Here is a 16,069-nt window from a genome sequence, read left to right on the forward strand (position 1 = left end):
TCTACTTTACATAAAATCATTATGAACATACCACAGCCAAAGATTACGAAATCGGTGCAGTGGCCTCGTTTTACGGTATCAATATTCCAATTATCGATATTCAGATACGTACCCCGTCTACCTCACACCTCACCTACATACTATGTATATAGGCTTCAATCACTCGTGCTGGCTCGTGCTGAGGTACCGACTTTAAACTGGTAGAAAATTATTTTCATGGTTTTTTTGTAGTCGGTTAATTTTTTTGTTATATTTTTTTCCGCTTTTTAGTTTAAATAACCTAAGATACAATAGTTTAATGCCAACTGCTCGTCGCCTTTTACCCGCCGTAGAGACGTTCATTATTGAGGAGTCCTGGTGCTTCATCAGTCACCACCTATTGCGTTTCACCATATGCATTTCGATGAGCATAAATTGCTTAGCAACTGTGTTAAAGTAATTGAAATTCAACCTCTGAAATTCTTGTTATTGAATAGCTACGGTGGTCAACTGTGGTCTTCATCATCAGTTCCACTTCGCCAAATGATGATTTTCAAGAGCGAATGCACGAGTTACTACTAAATATATCCAAATTACCATAGGTGTCCCGACAATATTTGAAGAGTTCCCTCAATTTCCTTCGGATCCAATCATCAGATCCTGATTTGGTGCCTTTTTGATAATGGGACCTAATTGGAGGTAGGCACCTATTCTTATGCGAACGAAAAAAAAATCGGTTCATAAATGACGGAGTTCTGAGGTAACAAATATTTAAAAAAATACAACCGAATTGATAACCTCCTCCTTTTTTTGATGTCGGTTAAAACACATTAACAATAAAGATAGAACTAACTAGGCACTTATAACACTCATGCTCAAGATAAAAGAAAGTGCTCCCTTAACAAGAATGGAATAGAAGTACCATATTAAATTTGATTTCCTTATTTTACTTTATAAATTTAGCGTCTTTTTATACTAGTCTGTCAAGGGTATTAAGATTGCAGCATAATAAAATATTTATATTTATGTTTTTTTGCTATTAAGTATATGAAATATGTATGTAACAAACACAATTGACAGACATTGAGATGTATGACCAAAGCGAGCTTATCCCTTTAAGGGATCTCTACCAGTCAACTTTTGAGTGGATGAGAGGAGCATTCAGTATTAGGGACAGACAAAAAGTGAGTTTAAAAGTTAAAATAGCTAGTGGAAGCTACAATACCAATGTTTTAAATAATATAATACACAAATTAAAAACCTTAAATTTATAACGATTTATAACCTTTATTTTAATAAACCTTTTTTACTTTTTTTACTTTTACTTTATAATATAGACCTAACATAGAACTAAACTACTGTATACAAATATATGCATACGTATACAAACATAATATGAATAATACATAACAATATAATAAACAAAAAACAGGATGTTTTCAAAATATAAAGTGTGAGCCACATTTTCTTCAAACCCTCCCTGAACGATCCCACGGTGCGAGATAATTAAGCTAGCAGCTTAAATATTTCATTTTTGTTCACATCACATTGCGAGTGTAATCCTCACTAAGGATGCAAATGATTTTCATTCAACACCATAATGCCATAATGAGCGTTAATACTTTAGTCAAACATTAACTTAACCGTACTTATACTTGGCAGTTGGGTAATTATAAACTGCATTTACACTATTAAAGAGTTATTTTTTCGAGAAAGAAGTACTGTATGCATGACCTTTTCTCTTTTAAATAATTTTGGACTCGGCACTGTCTGGTCCTGCCTTTATCAATTACCATAATATGCCTTGTTTGCTTATAAAATAGACAACCTAGTTCAGTATCAATCCCTCCTTAGTAATTAAAGGGGCATTTCCTCAAAATAATAACCTTGCGGTTTAATTATGTCGGCACCTTAATAATTTGGCTTCATTTTATGATTATAGATGTACTCGTAGTAGTCAATCAACACCTTTTTAACGTTAGGGTAAAATAAAAAGTAAAATAAAAGTTTTGATTAGAGAGGGATCAGTCGTCCTCGTTTAACAAATATGTAATTTGGTATTGTGTTCGGTAATCTAAAGGCGTGTAAATACCTACGCTCTTTATACAATAGAAAGAGCGATTTTCCCCAACAATTCACCGGGTTTTATCATTGTTGAGTCGTTATTGTTTCCTTTTTTATCATATCGCTTGCCCTATCTTCTCGGCTCAACAGAAAAAACAGCAGCGATGTTAAATGAAAAAAAAACCTTTTTGTTTTCATCCTCCTGGTTTTACGCAAAATTCTGTTTGTCCACGATTAAAACTCACGACAGGGTGTCAATACTTCTGATACCAAAGTGATAAGTTTCATATTTGACGCTTTTTATTTTATTTTAAAACCTCACCTTCTACCTCATTACGCCTATGGTAATAAAAAGAGTAATCTTCGTACAAAAACTTACCAGTGTAATTACAGCTGGGGATATACTTTTATTCACCTGCTTCTTGTTTCATCATTAGTAACCTTTGTCCGTGGCCGTAATCAAACGGAGATTAGCAGCAGTTTCTCAACAATTTGTTCTGTTTCAGATCGCCATTACTGGTACGCGCAGGCGCAGGCGACCCTCCAAAAAAGACTGCAGTATGCTTCTGAAAAGAAACCAGTTGCTAAGTCAGTGTTTTTATAGTTGGTAAATTTGATAACGCTCCTGGAGTTTTGTAGAATTTTACTTGTAGATGTGAGCTAATAATCGTTTTCAACGAGTGGATAAACAGATAGCGGATTGAGAGAGAGGTTGATATCGTTTTTTACCATTGTAAATTTGTCAAAAAAATATTGTAAAACACGCAGTTCATCCATACTTTAATATTATAAACGCGAAAGTGTGTGTGTTTGTATGTGTTTGTTTGTTATGGATCGACATGATTTTTGGCATAGAGATAGTTTATGAGCCATAGAGAGTGACATAGGCTACTTTTTATCCCGGAAAAAAACACAGTTCCCGAGGGAACAGCGCGTGATAATTGAATTCCACGCGGGCAAAAGCTAGTTGATTTATAATTTTGTGGTAGCTATGTGAATCTGGAAACCTAAAGTTACCAAAGTATTATGCCATAATTATTATAGTTGATAGTTAAGCTCAGAAATAGTAGCTATAACTACGAGCTAGTACTATATGAATACAATACTATCTACTGGTGGTGTTAGCATGTTGAACAACGAACATTTTACACGTAAGCCTACAGTTGACAATCAACTAAATGCAACGGATAACATTACAGTAACAAATTTCCACCTAAATAATCCTCCCTTAATTGCGCGTTGCATATGAGCCCGTAATAAATCATTAGTTTGTTAAATAAGTGGAATCGAAATTAGTGTAATGCATTGTTACCAGATTTGTATCCTAAATAGATTTGATTTATTTGCTGGGTGCGCGATGAGCGCCAAAGTAGCGGTTACAGTTACGGCGGACTTTGAAATAACAAATGGCTGGCTGTCATTACGAAGAGTAAGTAAACAAACAAATAATTCAATGAAATATCGAAGTTTACATATTTCCACTCGATCATGTAAATAGTGTGTGTATGTAGTGTCGATAATAACGTTGATTTTTTTTTATCAATTAATTTCAGGACAAGGATTTTCTCATGACTGTCTTCACGAGAAGTAAAGAAATGAACAAATTTAATGGAATAACGCGTTTCATATATATATTGCAGACCAACTTATTTACATTTACACACCAATTTATGATTGTAGTAGGTTGTTAGTAATGCAGACTTTTTGTGTATTTTCAGTTAAACATGGCCAAATTAATTATAAAAACTAGATTCCGAGCATACTATACGAGATCGTTTTCCAACCACAAACAACAATAAAGGAAAACAATTCGTTGTGGCTCAATATGTCCAAGATGTAAAAGAAACCAAATGTGAAGATCATAAATTCATAATGAGTCCATTGAAGCTCGTGTAATTCGTCAAACTTCAGTGACATCGACGCCATGCAAAACATCTTTCTTGTGGAAATTTATAGAATCTGTGATCACTGTTTTTGCCATTGTTCTTGCAGTTAATTATCTTAAATTTTTATCCGGCTGACTAGCTGATTAAGACAGCCAACATTTTGTTTAGATGTTATCACGATTTTCCGGAATCAACTAAGAAAGATTTTTTTTAATGGTGCCGAAAACGCGGATATAGCAAGTCAATGATAGTATTAAATCTTATGTACCTATATTAAATCTCGCCAGTTAAGTAATATAAAAATCACGGGACGTTTGACACCAATTGTTCTATTCCTGAAGTAAGCAAAGCTTCTGTTATGGGTACTAACTAGGCCACATAAGCCTGCTTGAAGGATGAGGGTGAGTAGGGATTGCAGGGCGGGGGAGTAGGGATGCGAATCCAGAATTTCTTTTTTCAGTAGCTACGTTAATTTTCGGGCTCAGGTTGCTCTTAAAGTAATTTAATTATATTTTTAGACATTTTTTCTTCTTTTGGCAACACTAAGTTGTCAAATCATACAATTTTAAAACACAAATTCACTGTCAAAGTTGATTCTTGAAAGCGGCAGATTTTTATTTGAATTAAACTTCGTTTTTATGTGAAATTTGCCAAAGTAAGTGTTCATCAACCTTTCGGATATCGTCGAGGCTTATTGAAAACAGAAAAACATAAGTTATATTTTCCTTATTTATAATGGTTTTAACATAGAAAACGATTCAACCGCATTTGAGGATTTTTATGGGGTGAGTAGGCATGTGTTGAGGGGTGAGTTGGGATGAAAACGGGGACAGTTGGGTCATGAATGGGGAGAGTTGATGTTACAAGCGGAATGTACCGGGATGATAGTGGAGGGAGTTGGTGTATGTAGTTCAGGGTTGTCAACTTACATGAGTAGTCAAAAGTGACAAATGATAAAATGGTACTTAAATATTATTTTAAAAAATATTGATGTATCGGAGGAGTTGAAGAAATTGCAAGTTCAATAAACATATTATATTAAACTAGCTTTTTCCCGCGGCTTCGCTCGGCTTAAATTCGGTGTAACATACATTTACTTTATGCGATCTTTTTTTCGTGTTTTGATTGATTTTTCGGAGGATTTCATGGAAATACAAATACAGACAGACGTTGTTTTAGACAGATGGTGAATTTTTTTTTCACCTTATTAATTCCATATAAGAACATAAGTAGTAATTAAAAAAAAAGATCTAAAAAACTATACGTCATAAAAATAAAGATCACAAATTACAGAAAACATTAAATTGTTTTATGTAGGAACATAAAACATAATTTTGCTACGTAAATAAAATATTCTCTTAACAAACCAAGATATTGTCATAATCCGAAAGTGTCAACCCTAGCATCCCATCCCATCTCACTCCATTGCTATTCCTTCTAACCCCAACTACGGGGTGAGATGGGATTGCCTACTATTATGTGTTTATCGTTGAAATAATGAAATGACATCCGGAACACTTTTTTTGTATATAAATCAATGTGCCACATATAAAAATAAACTTTTATTGTTCTAGTCCTGAAGTAAGCAAAGCTTCTGTTATGGGTACTAACTAGGCAACAAAAGCCTGCTTGAACAGATACATGCATAGGTACACGTAAGACTCGAGAATAAACATTCGTAGTTTTTACATACAATATCTGTACCGTCTTTATGTTCATGTCAAAAAGTAAAAATACATATACATGTATATCCAGAAGAAAGCGTGCTACTTCTACAAAATGACAAGCGTGAAAAGTCCTCAATTTCTGCTAAGTGCGTCGAGTGCAATTTAACGCTCTTATCGTAAAAGACGTACAAAGCGATAAAAGCACACTGACATTGTTGTAAAATGAGGTATATTTACTACTTTTAAATCCTTGAACTTTTCAAAGCCGAGGTTTTAAGTAGGTATACCTAGTGCCATCCACGAAGAGGCGTGATTTTGTCAAAATTAGACATTAATGACATTGTAATAAGAACCACGGCACGCGTCATCGTGAATGACTCTACCTTTATATCGTGAGATATACAAACGGGGCGTAAAAATTTGATGTTTTTTTGCAGGAACGTGATCTTAGTGGTTGGGGATGGCATGAGTTTGACGACTGCCACTGCAGCGCGAATATTGCGCGGGCAGCGGCGAGGCCAGACAGGCGAAGACACCGATCTCGCTTGGGACACATTTCCAGCTGTTGCGCTTGCTAAGGTTTGTATTTTTTTTTTGCAGGAACGTACCTCAAGTAGTTGGGGGTAACAGGAACCTAACGACTGTGCAGGTGGGGATATTGCGCGGGCAGCCACGAGAATAGACGTCGAGACAGTAATCGCGCTTCATAGGCGTATATAGAGGGGGGTTGGGTGGTCCGTGCCCACCCCAGGATGTTGGGCTACCGATTCAAAATTCTATAATACATGTATAATACTGATATCTTCACACAAAAATCCAGGCCAGCCCCCCCTGAAAAATAACCTTAAATACGCCAATGTCGCGCTTGGAACACATTTCCAGCTGTCACGTTTGCGAAAGGTTTGTATTTATTTGCAGCCATTTGTTAAAAAATTCTTCACACATAACAACAACAACAACGACGTAATTGTATGCCAATATGCAAGACAAATTGACTGGTGCCAAAACATTCGTGACGTTGACAGACAGATAGGTAGTATGGTAGTATGTATATTTATCTTTTCTTTTTTTCTTCAAAGGCATGAACCCTATAAATCAAAGGTAACTGAGAGGTAACCTAACTATATTTACCGGCAACAAGCCTAGATGACAAAAATAAACGTATTTTTCTGAAGCCTGACTGCGTCGATACACCCTGCCCTTAGAGCAATCTCGGCGATGGGTTTATGATTCAATAACACTTTATCGACGAACTTGTTTTTATAGTTATTATGTGATGGATCTAAAGTGTTTATACATATAATAATTTTGAAGTGAGCAATAATATTTTAAAGTTTGTGACTTGGTATCTAATTTGGTAGGCATTATAATAGGCACCTTTAATTACCTAAGTGGCTTAGGTAGGTATTTATTGTTAGTAAGAAATTGATTGGCTTTCATTAAAAATTTAAAGGTGTTATTTCTTGAGAAACAATTGTTCAGTTAGTGGTAAAGTATATTGAAAATAAATTGATAAAGCTCAGTGATTTTTATTACAAAGATTCTTATTCATTAAGAGCGTTGTAAATTACCATACTATTACAATATTAAAAGAAAGAATACATTTATTCACAACACAAGACACAATAATTGTAAGTATGTATAAATAGACAACACTAAGGATAGTAAGTGTCATTGAGGTATTATATAGAACTCACAATCAGACGAAGGCTATAGTACTAACTACATAATTACTTTAACTTTCTTTAAAAGTACCTACTGAAATTATGGAAGATGGTGTGGCTCGAAACTATGCTGAGTACGAGCATTAGTTCAATATTTACCAGATTTTCTTTTTAAACCCCGACGCAAAAAGTGGGGGTTGTTAAAAGTTTGAAGCCAATGTCTGTCTGTCTCTCTGTCTGTGGCATCGTAGCTCTCAGACGGATGGATCGATTTCGATGTTTTTTTTAACGTGTAAGCAAGTTTCTTCGCAGACGTTTTTAGCTACGTTTCATTAAAATCGCTTGAGCTATTTTGAGATTAAGGTTTCAAATGACAATGTCAGGGGGTTACTACTTTTCTTTGTTGATTAAGTTAAATGTTGTTTATTATGTATATGAAACTGAACCTACCTAATTAATCTTTCTCTCTCAACAGACATACAACGTCGATGCTCAGACAGGAGAATCGTCAGCATGTGCCACAGCATTACTTTGCGGGGTGAAAGCTCGATATGAGACCCTGGGCTTAGACGCCACCGGCAGATTTAACATCTGCGCTTCAGCCATCACTTCGAAGGTCACTTCGCTGATTGACTGGGTCCATGATGCTGGTAAGTCAGTCTTTTTTTTTAAAGTCTTTACATCTACTTCCGTATTTTGATTTTTTTATTTACCAGTTGTTGCCCGCAATTTTGTCTGCGACGAATTTGTTTATCATTCATCCAGCAAAACTATGCAATTTCTCAAGATAAAAAGTAAATAATGTATTTTTCAGAATCTCAAACTTTAGGCGTCTAAACTTTATAAACAGATTAACTAACAAAGTAACATTTACATTTATAATATTAATTAGGATTTAGACATTCTTACAGCATGTAAACCAAAGAAGATAGGATTTTAATGTGGGGCGTTGGGAGACGAGTAAACACTAGGAGTTCCGAGTAAATACTGCCTTTATTTAATAAGCTTACGATTATTATATACCGTACATATTGAGAGAGTGTGTGTATGTTGTAGCATACACTACAGGATTAATTAAATACATACCATCGACACTGAGATCGTGTGGGAACTACGGCTCAACTGTGTCCAGCAGTGGGGCTCATATAGGCTACAATGATGAAAAGTAGCCTTACTAATTAAAACACTTTAAGTATGATGCTGAAATTAAAACACCGGATTTTGAAATAATAATAACTCGAAGCAGCTTACACTGAATTAAAACAAATAAAACTAACACAACATCAATTTCCCGAAGTACAAATATGCCTCTGGCTAAATATACTACCTAAACTTCTGTTAACAAACAGATTCTGAAATTCCATAACACGTGTGAGAGGTGAACTGAACCTTTGCTAAAGTTATGACAACTTCGAGAGGAAAAATAAAATAGGGGGAAGTATTTGCAATACTTTATCGGTAGCAGGTGGCCTCGATTGCTACTACATTTTAATTAGGTAAATGGTTTATTAATTTGTCTCCATTAGCTTTGTTGTTTGCAAAGGTAATGTGTCACAGTTTGGAATTTGAAAACGCGTATTTATTTTTGTTTATGTTTATACTTTTACACTTAAACGTACGGGGCTTAATCATGCGGGGCTAAAACTATCAATCAATGCTAAAATTACGGCCGTCGTCACGAGTAGTCTAGAGATGGTCGAAACGTTCTGGTAACTTTAGCAATATAACATAGTTGTGATTAATTTCCAAGTGATATTTGTTGTGTGAAGTTTAAAACATTGTATCTCTTATCTTACTTCTATAAAACAAGAGACGAGCTGCACGATATTTACAGTCTTGATGGCTCTGGAAACAATAACGATAAAGTGTACCCAGGCCAGCTAATATTTCCCTCTAGCTTTTGGCGTTTTGGCTCTCGAAAACAGTTCGCATGAATTGAGATTTCTGTTGTGGTATACCGCCGTATACTAGGGTGTTTTAAAATTTATTCGGTCATACGACCTACGGTTTGCGGGTTGTCGACGGAGTTGTTGTCAAATGATTGATGTGATATCTTGAGAATTTAATATGAAGCACTCACTTTATTACAAATTTTGTAGGTACACACATTGAAGAACATTGCATAGGTACCATGCACAGCTTAGGCAGCTTCTTATGGCATGTTATACTAACTGTTTATTAGGACGTGGAAATAACACTTTTATGGGTAAAGATAAATAATCGTTGGGGATATCTACAGTTTCTTGTCTACTTGAGTTACCTTATAAATTTTTTTTAGGTAAATCGAGTGGCATAGTGACAACAGCCCGGATCACACACGCAACTCCCGCAGCGTTATACGCCCATGCGCCTTCAAGGTACTGGGAAGATGACAGCAGAGTACCTCCTACTGTGAGGAAGGACTGCAAAGACATTGCTATGCAGCTCGTAGAAAATGAACCTGGGAGAAGTATAAATGTAAGTTAATTATCAATAAATCACACTTTAATCTTTGCCAAGTAAAAATAACGCTGAGTGACAGTGACAGACTAACGAATCAATCAAATACTGGCATACCTACTGCAGAGGTATACATAGAAAAGAAATAAGAGTAATATCACAATCACACTGCTGCCTAATGCCATGCCATACATAGCGTGAATTAAACAAGCATCACTCCGGGCTCACGCGGAATCACTTAATCATTTCGTCTACTTGCGACAGGTTCTCGTTCCAACTTCAGTGCAACGAAAGAGATGAAATTAATGCTGACGATGTTTCAGTACCGACATAGGACATTTATCATTACTCATTACTCAATTCATGTCATGTTATAATAATGTAGGATGATTATTGATATGGAGTATGCAAACATTATAACAGCGGCGATGCCATTAAACGGGTGATGTTTCACGTGTGTAATGTCAAATTGTGATATTTCATTTTAGAGATGTAATATAATATGGCATTACGCTACAAAGTAATATTTTGCGCATCTCTAGCATACCAGCTGAGAATTCCTCCGTCGCGCCTACTTCATTCCAGCAATTTCGTCGATTAATTGCGCACATTTACCTTACATCGCCGGCGTTTTGTTAACGCGACGGAAACTTAATTTTACTATTGCCATAGGTATTCATGATGTACAAAGTAAAACTGAAAATAAATATACTTAAGTATTACCGAACAGATTGACATAACGAAATGTTCATTTTTAAGCAACATCATGATGATAGGCTTGCGTTTGACGACAAATTGGGGCCCTAGTGAAGAAGGGGTTAATTCTGCAGAAGTTGAACAGCTGATTTCGACTTAAACCCCTTTACATTTAAAATAGAAACTAGCTGTATATTTTCTGCACCCTTTTTCACTAGATTACCAGTAATTACGCTTGATGGTTAGCATGTTATTTTGAATAATAGCTATGATATGAAAACTCGAAAGATACTGCAAAGAGCATCATAATCACAATTATATGCAATGAACAAAATTAATACCCACATAAAAGTAACAAACTTCCTTACTCGAATGCTTACCAGTAGTGCGTAAATTTACATAGGATGTTGTTCGCATGATACGTAAAAATGTATATGGAGATCCTAAGTTGTCTTTTTTATTACTTTCGACGCAGACTCCTAATAAAACAGGACTGCTAAATATTCCACGGCCTACGCCTGGCGGGACTGTAGTGAAATCTTATTTGAGATTCATATGATTATGTCTCAAGTCCCTCTTCGAACTTATATGTGCTCAATAAATGTTTGAAAACAAACGAATAAAGAAAGTTTGAATAATCAATCACTATACCTTCACCTATCTTTATCGATGGAATATTCTCTTTTCCTGGTAGGGATAGCATGATTTTCGAGCATGTAATTTGATTGTTAACTCTAGCAAAAGTGATAACTATGATAGGTTTAATTTTATTACGAATCTTAATTCTTCTTCTTCTTAGCCATTTTCTACCATTTTGGTGTAGGCCTCCTACGGATCTTAATTAACTATGTTTAATTAATTCGTAAGTAAAGTAATTCATAATTCGTAGATATACCGTAGGCGACAGGCTGGCAACCTGTCACTATTGTACCGTTTTTGTCAAACTTAAAACCTAAAATTGCTAAAAGTGGCTCCGAAGCGGTAACGTGTCGTGTGCTCTGCCTACTAAAGTTGGGAATAAAGGCGGGATGATTTTGTGTGTGTGTGTGTGTGTGTGTGTGTGTGTGTGTGCGTGCGTGCGTGCGTGCGTGTGTGTGTGTGTGTGTGTGATTAATTCTTATTTCATTAAAATAAATATAAATTAGTCGCAGAAATGTTGTAATAGGTAGTTCGCAGCAAACTTAATGCTCCAGTTTTGTTTTAATATTCCTCACTGAAATACGTAAAAGTCAGGAACACTGCGTCTAGAACTAGAAATACATTTTCGGAGTTCAATAAAATTATTCTAGGTAGCTTACTGCTGTTCAGATATATGTTTTTTTACACAGAAATACGTTTGCGTTTGAACACAATCACGCCTGATTCGACTTGATGGAGTACGCTTGCCTAATAAATATTAATCCAATATTTGAAGACGGCTAGAATGAAGCGATCAGAGAACACAGAAGCTGGCAGATCATTCCACTCCTTGGCCGTCTGGATAATAAAATGACAAGCGAAAACGCTTCGTGCGAATTTTACTCGTAGAAATTTTGTTAATGTTGTCTTGTCCATCACAGGTAATCATGGGGGGAGGAAGGCGACATTTTTTGCCGACAGTGACACCTGATCCTGAACATCCGAGCCGTGAGGGTCGGAGACTGGATGGGAGGAATCTAGCAGAAGACTGGGCTAGGGAGAAAAAAAGAAGACGGCTTAGAGCCCAGTATATACATACAAAAGACCAGCTAGCAAAACTCGATTCAAGATCGGTCGACTATTTATTAGGTAAGTGGTTTTAAATTACCTACTATTTTTACTCAACGTAAAGGGAAAAGTAGCACAGGAATAATAATTATGAGGAATAGATCTCGCGACGTGAGAAAAACCGCGAAACATCGCAGTCGTTTTTATCAAAAAAATCCGTAAAATGTAGCCACTGTGTAAGCCATTATTATCATCGTAAGGCGAAGGGCATTGTTGAAACAAAAAAATGTTGGAGCTCAAAATTCTGCGGTAATTTGTTCAGGAATTCCATTATTTTCTGATTAAAAACTTTTTAAAACTGTAAAAACACCAATATAAAATGACGACACAAGATTGTATTTGCAAATAGCTTTAGGAATTTTAGTGAAAAAATACGCCTCATTACATGACATTAGTGTCATTACTAAAAAAAGGCGTCGTAATCTACGAATACGTCACTTATGTACATTTTCATACTAAGTTCTACTTCCAGGCTTAGGCAATAATATACTATTCCCGGTTCCGTCTGCATCAAATTGCCGCTTGAGTTAATTGCTCAAAAATGGATTACTGCAGGGAATGCGCTTAAAACTGAATTATTACATTTATATTTTTTGCTATCGTGGAAAGTAACGATAATGTGAGAGTTAGTTTTTGTATTAAAAACTGAAAAATATACGAATCATTTTTGTTATGGATGTATACAATCTGTAGATAAAAATCAATCCGTTGACCTCCTCGTTGTAATAAGTGAGTTTACGCCGGTTCGAAGGACTATTATGTAGAGTAGATTATGTATTGAGGCACTTTCACTGTTTTTCTATCCGGTTCGAAGGACCATTATATACAGTAGATTAGGTATTGAGGCACTGATTCAAATCTTAAGAAAAGGTTTTTTTTATATTAAAAGTAATTTAATTCTGAAAACATAGTTCACAGAGCCGGACGGAGCTGAAGCAAGAGAGCGCGCGAGTGTTGCCACTCATATTAACCAATATTTATTTGTTGGTGTTGCCAAAAACGACTAAGATTTATTTATTATGCTGGAACTTTTATGTCATACTTCTGTGTGCAAACGTTCTGAGTCTGAACAAAAATAAATTAAAACAATTATCTTTAATCCTTGTCTAGGCCCCACCAAATTCAGAAACGCTACTGCAAAATAAATCATAGTTTTATATTGTTTACCTATAAGGGATTAATCCCTTACCTAAACAAAAATTGTTGTTAACAATTTCAATTGATTTTGTAGCATATTGTAGATTTAGCTAGTTCAATTATTTGTGTACTTACCTACATTTATTTACGAGTATGTAGCTACCTATGTATGTTCCTTCCATCCTAATCTAGTGTCTGCAAAACACTTTTGTACCAAAATCAGGCAAGTTATATTTATCACAGCAAAATAATGTTCATATAACACTTACCTTTTGTACACAGCTACAAACACACACACTAACCTACAAAGTACACGAAGAAACCTCAAAAACGCAGAGCCGGCCGCGGTAGTTTGCTTTAAGTAAGCTCATGTATGGTTTCGTTTACGAAATCCGTAAAGCTTGTTAACGGGGAATACTTCGTTATACGAAAGTATATAAAGTACAATATATAGTGTGTCGAGTGTTTTAAGCTAAGCTGCATGCATTTGGAATGCGAAACTGAACTTTGAGAAGGCTGCCAAACCCAACCTTACACGTCTATCAATCTCAACGAAATCAAGATGGGTAAAGACAACCAGTGTAACAAGATTGATAGACGGACTAAATAGTAATAATATAATATTTGTTTTGCATGAGAAACTACCTGATTTGGCGATACGAAGAACATAAATCTCTGAATAAATTTTCCACTAAAGAGTTACCTACTGTTATTGTATTATGTACCCAGTCCGTAAGTCCATAAAATAAATGTTTATTTTTGCGTGTTAGAATTTTGATAATATTTTATGAATGTTTGCAAACACAAATCTTAGCTAAGTAATAATTATAATTATTTGGGTGTTAGCTCATGAAACGCCTAGTGCCGTAATAACCAGTCAAGGCCTTTGCCAAATTACGGTATTAAAATAAAGTACAAAAACCTTTGGCCTCGTTAGTATTTATTCGTTATATTATATTGGAATGTTGTACAATCATTATTTTTGCGCTAAAACACAGAAACGGCAATTTTGCGTGCGTATATGCGACCAAACCCAGTGTAGTCTGGCTTTACTATGTTATATGTGTACGCCTAAGTTTGCAGTCCGTGCCTGATAGGTTAGGCTTATAATATTAATATTATTTAAATTACTTTCAAGTAAGCTCCTATTCAAACAGTTAAGGACAAGCCCCGCAGCTTTGCTTATACACCATGTTCGTGAGCCATTTTATTACTTTCATTAATTCAGTTTACCCTTTTGCCCTCGGAAGCTTGTATTCGGCGGAATGTAAAAGAAATCTGACCCTTTTTCAGGGGCTTATTTGAGGTTGAAGCTGACGGCAATTTAAAGTATAATAGCCTATCCATTTTATCATGTTTTAGTTTGTGTTTCACTAGGGTTTATAAAATAAATAGGAATTAGTTACTTCAATCGTGTTCTACTAAAAGAAAATGTTTCTTGTTTTTTACTATTTTAATTAACTTTAAAATCGTTCCATCTCATCTAGAGATAGGATGCTACAACAGACATAAAACAAAGGCTAGACTTTCTACTGCGCCGGTGTCTTTGTGGTTCACATTTACTGAGTAAATACAGGTTTGCCAAAGTTTCTGCTTTGGAATTAACCTGTATGTATCCATTTTGTGATACACACACGCACTTTCATTCACTCGTTAAAATCTATTCATACCAGCTCTTTTAATATGATCCTTAAACTAGTTAAACGTCAAACTATTATTAACGTCCTTGATTTAGTTAAAGTGAATGAAACATCCGAGTTGCTTATTTTCCCGAAAACTTGGTTGAGCTAAATTTACCTTTATCTAATCATAAACGAGATATTAAACACTACTAAACTAAACTTAAATTTAATTGAAGCAAAACAATGTCGAATGCTCGACGAGATTGTAACTACCTCGATATTTTATGTTAAATGCGGATTACTATTTTACTGCGCATAGCGTTTTGTTTCATAAATGATAACCTTCGGCTTAATTTGGAAAAGTATTAATTAGGGTGCGCTTTCATTGAAGCGGACATAATTCGAACTTTTTAGATTAACCGTCTGGATTTCTACAATAAAAAAGCGGCCAAGAGCATGTCGGACACGCCCAAAATAGGGTTCCGTAGCCATTACGAAAAAATTAAGTAATATTTTTCTAAGGATTTCGTATTTTATACGGAATCTTCCAAGTTTAGGTATATTTTATACCTGAAGCTGCTATTTACTCATAAACTACTAATAATTTTCAAGAAAACTTAGCCGTTATAGTTTTCCTTGAAAGTTTGATATACTTACTACCATCCTGATTTTTTCCAAGTTTTTCCACCCACCAGTTTAGATTTTAGAGGGGGGGGGAGCTCGATTTTAATGAAAATTTGCTCTTTAAAGTTTAATATTTCGCAAACAAATGAATGAATCGAAAAACCGTCTTAGCAAACCCCTAATGGTTTTAAAAGACCTAAGCTATCCAACGATACCCCACACTATAGGGTTGTATGTAAAAAAAAACACCCCCACTTTACGTTTATGAGTTACCCTAAAAAAATATTTTTGAATTTTTTATTGTACCATTTTGTCGGCATAGTTTACATACATATATATATCCGTGCAAAATTACAGCTTTCTAGCATTGATAGTCCCTGAGAAAAGTCGCGGACGGACAGACAGACAGACATGGCGAAACTATAAGGGTTCCGTTTCGCCATTTTGGCTCCGGAACCCTAGAAATATAATTCAATTATTAAGCTACTGTTTTTTTTTACAAAAATATTTATGTTAGTATTTGGTTTGTCAATCCAATATTCATT

At 35.2% G+C, this 16,069-nt stretch overlaps 1 protein-coding gene across 1 annotated transcript in view; it reads left to right on the plus strand.

Annotated features, from left to right (window-relative positions):
* LOC141436234 (alkaline phosphatase-like) overlaps window positions 1-16,069 on the plus strand; it is a 102,944-nt gene that overhangs the window by 72,520 nt on the left and 14,355 nt on the right. Inside the window, exons 3-7 of the mRNA XM_074099126.1 lie at window positions 2,550-2,631; window positions 6,034-6,175; window positions 7,736-7,910; window positions 9,539-9,717; window positions 11,955-12,162. Of these exons, the coding sequence (XP_073955227.1) occupies window positions 2,550-2,631; window positions 6,034-6,175; window positions 7,736-7,910; window positions 9,539-9,717; window positions 11,955-12,162 (786 nt within the window). The remainder of the gene's footprint in view (window positions 1-2,549; window positions 2,632-6,033; window positions 6,176-7,735; window positions 7,911-9,538; window positions 9,718-11,954; window positions 12,163-16,069) is intronic.

The sequence above is a fragment of the Choristoneura fumiferana genome, chromosome 16 (assembly GCF_025370935.1).
Source record: "Choristoneura fumiferana chromosome 16, NRCan_CFum_1, whole genome shotgun sequence".
NCBI lineage: Eukaryota > Metazoa > Arthropoda > Insecta > Lepidoptera > Tortricidae > Choristoneura > Choristoneura fumiferana.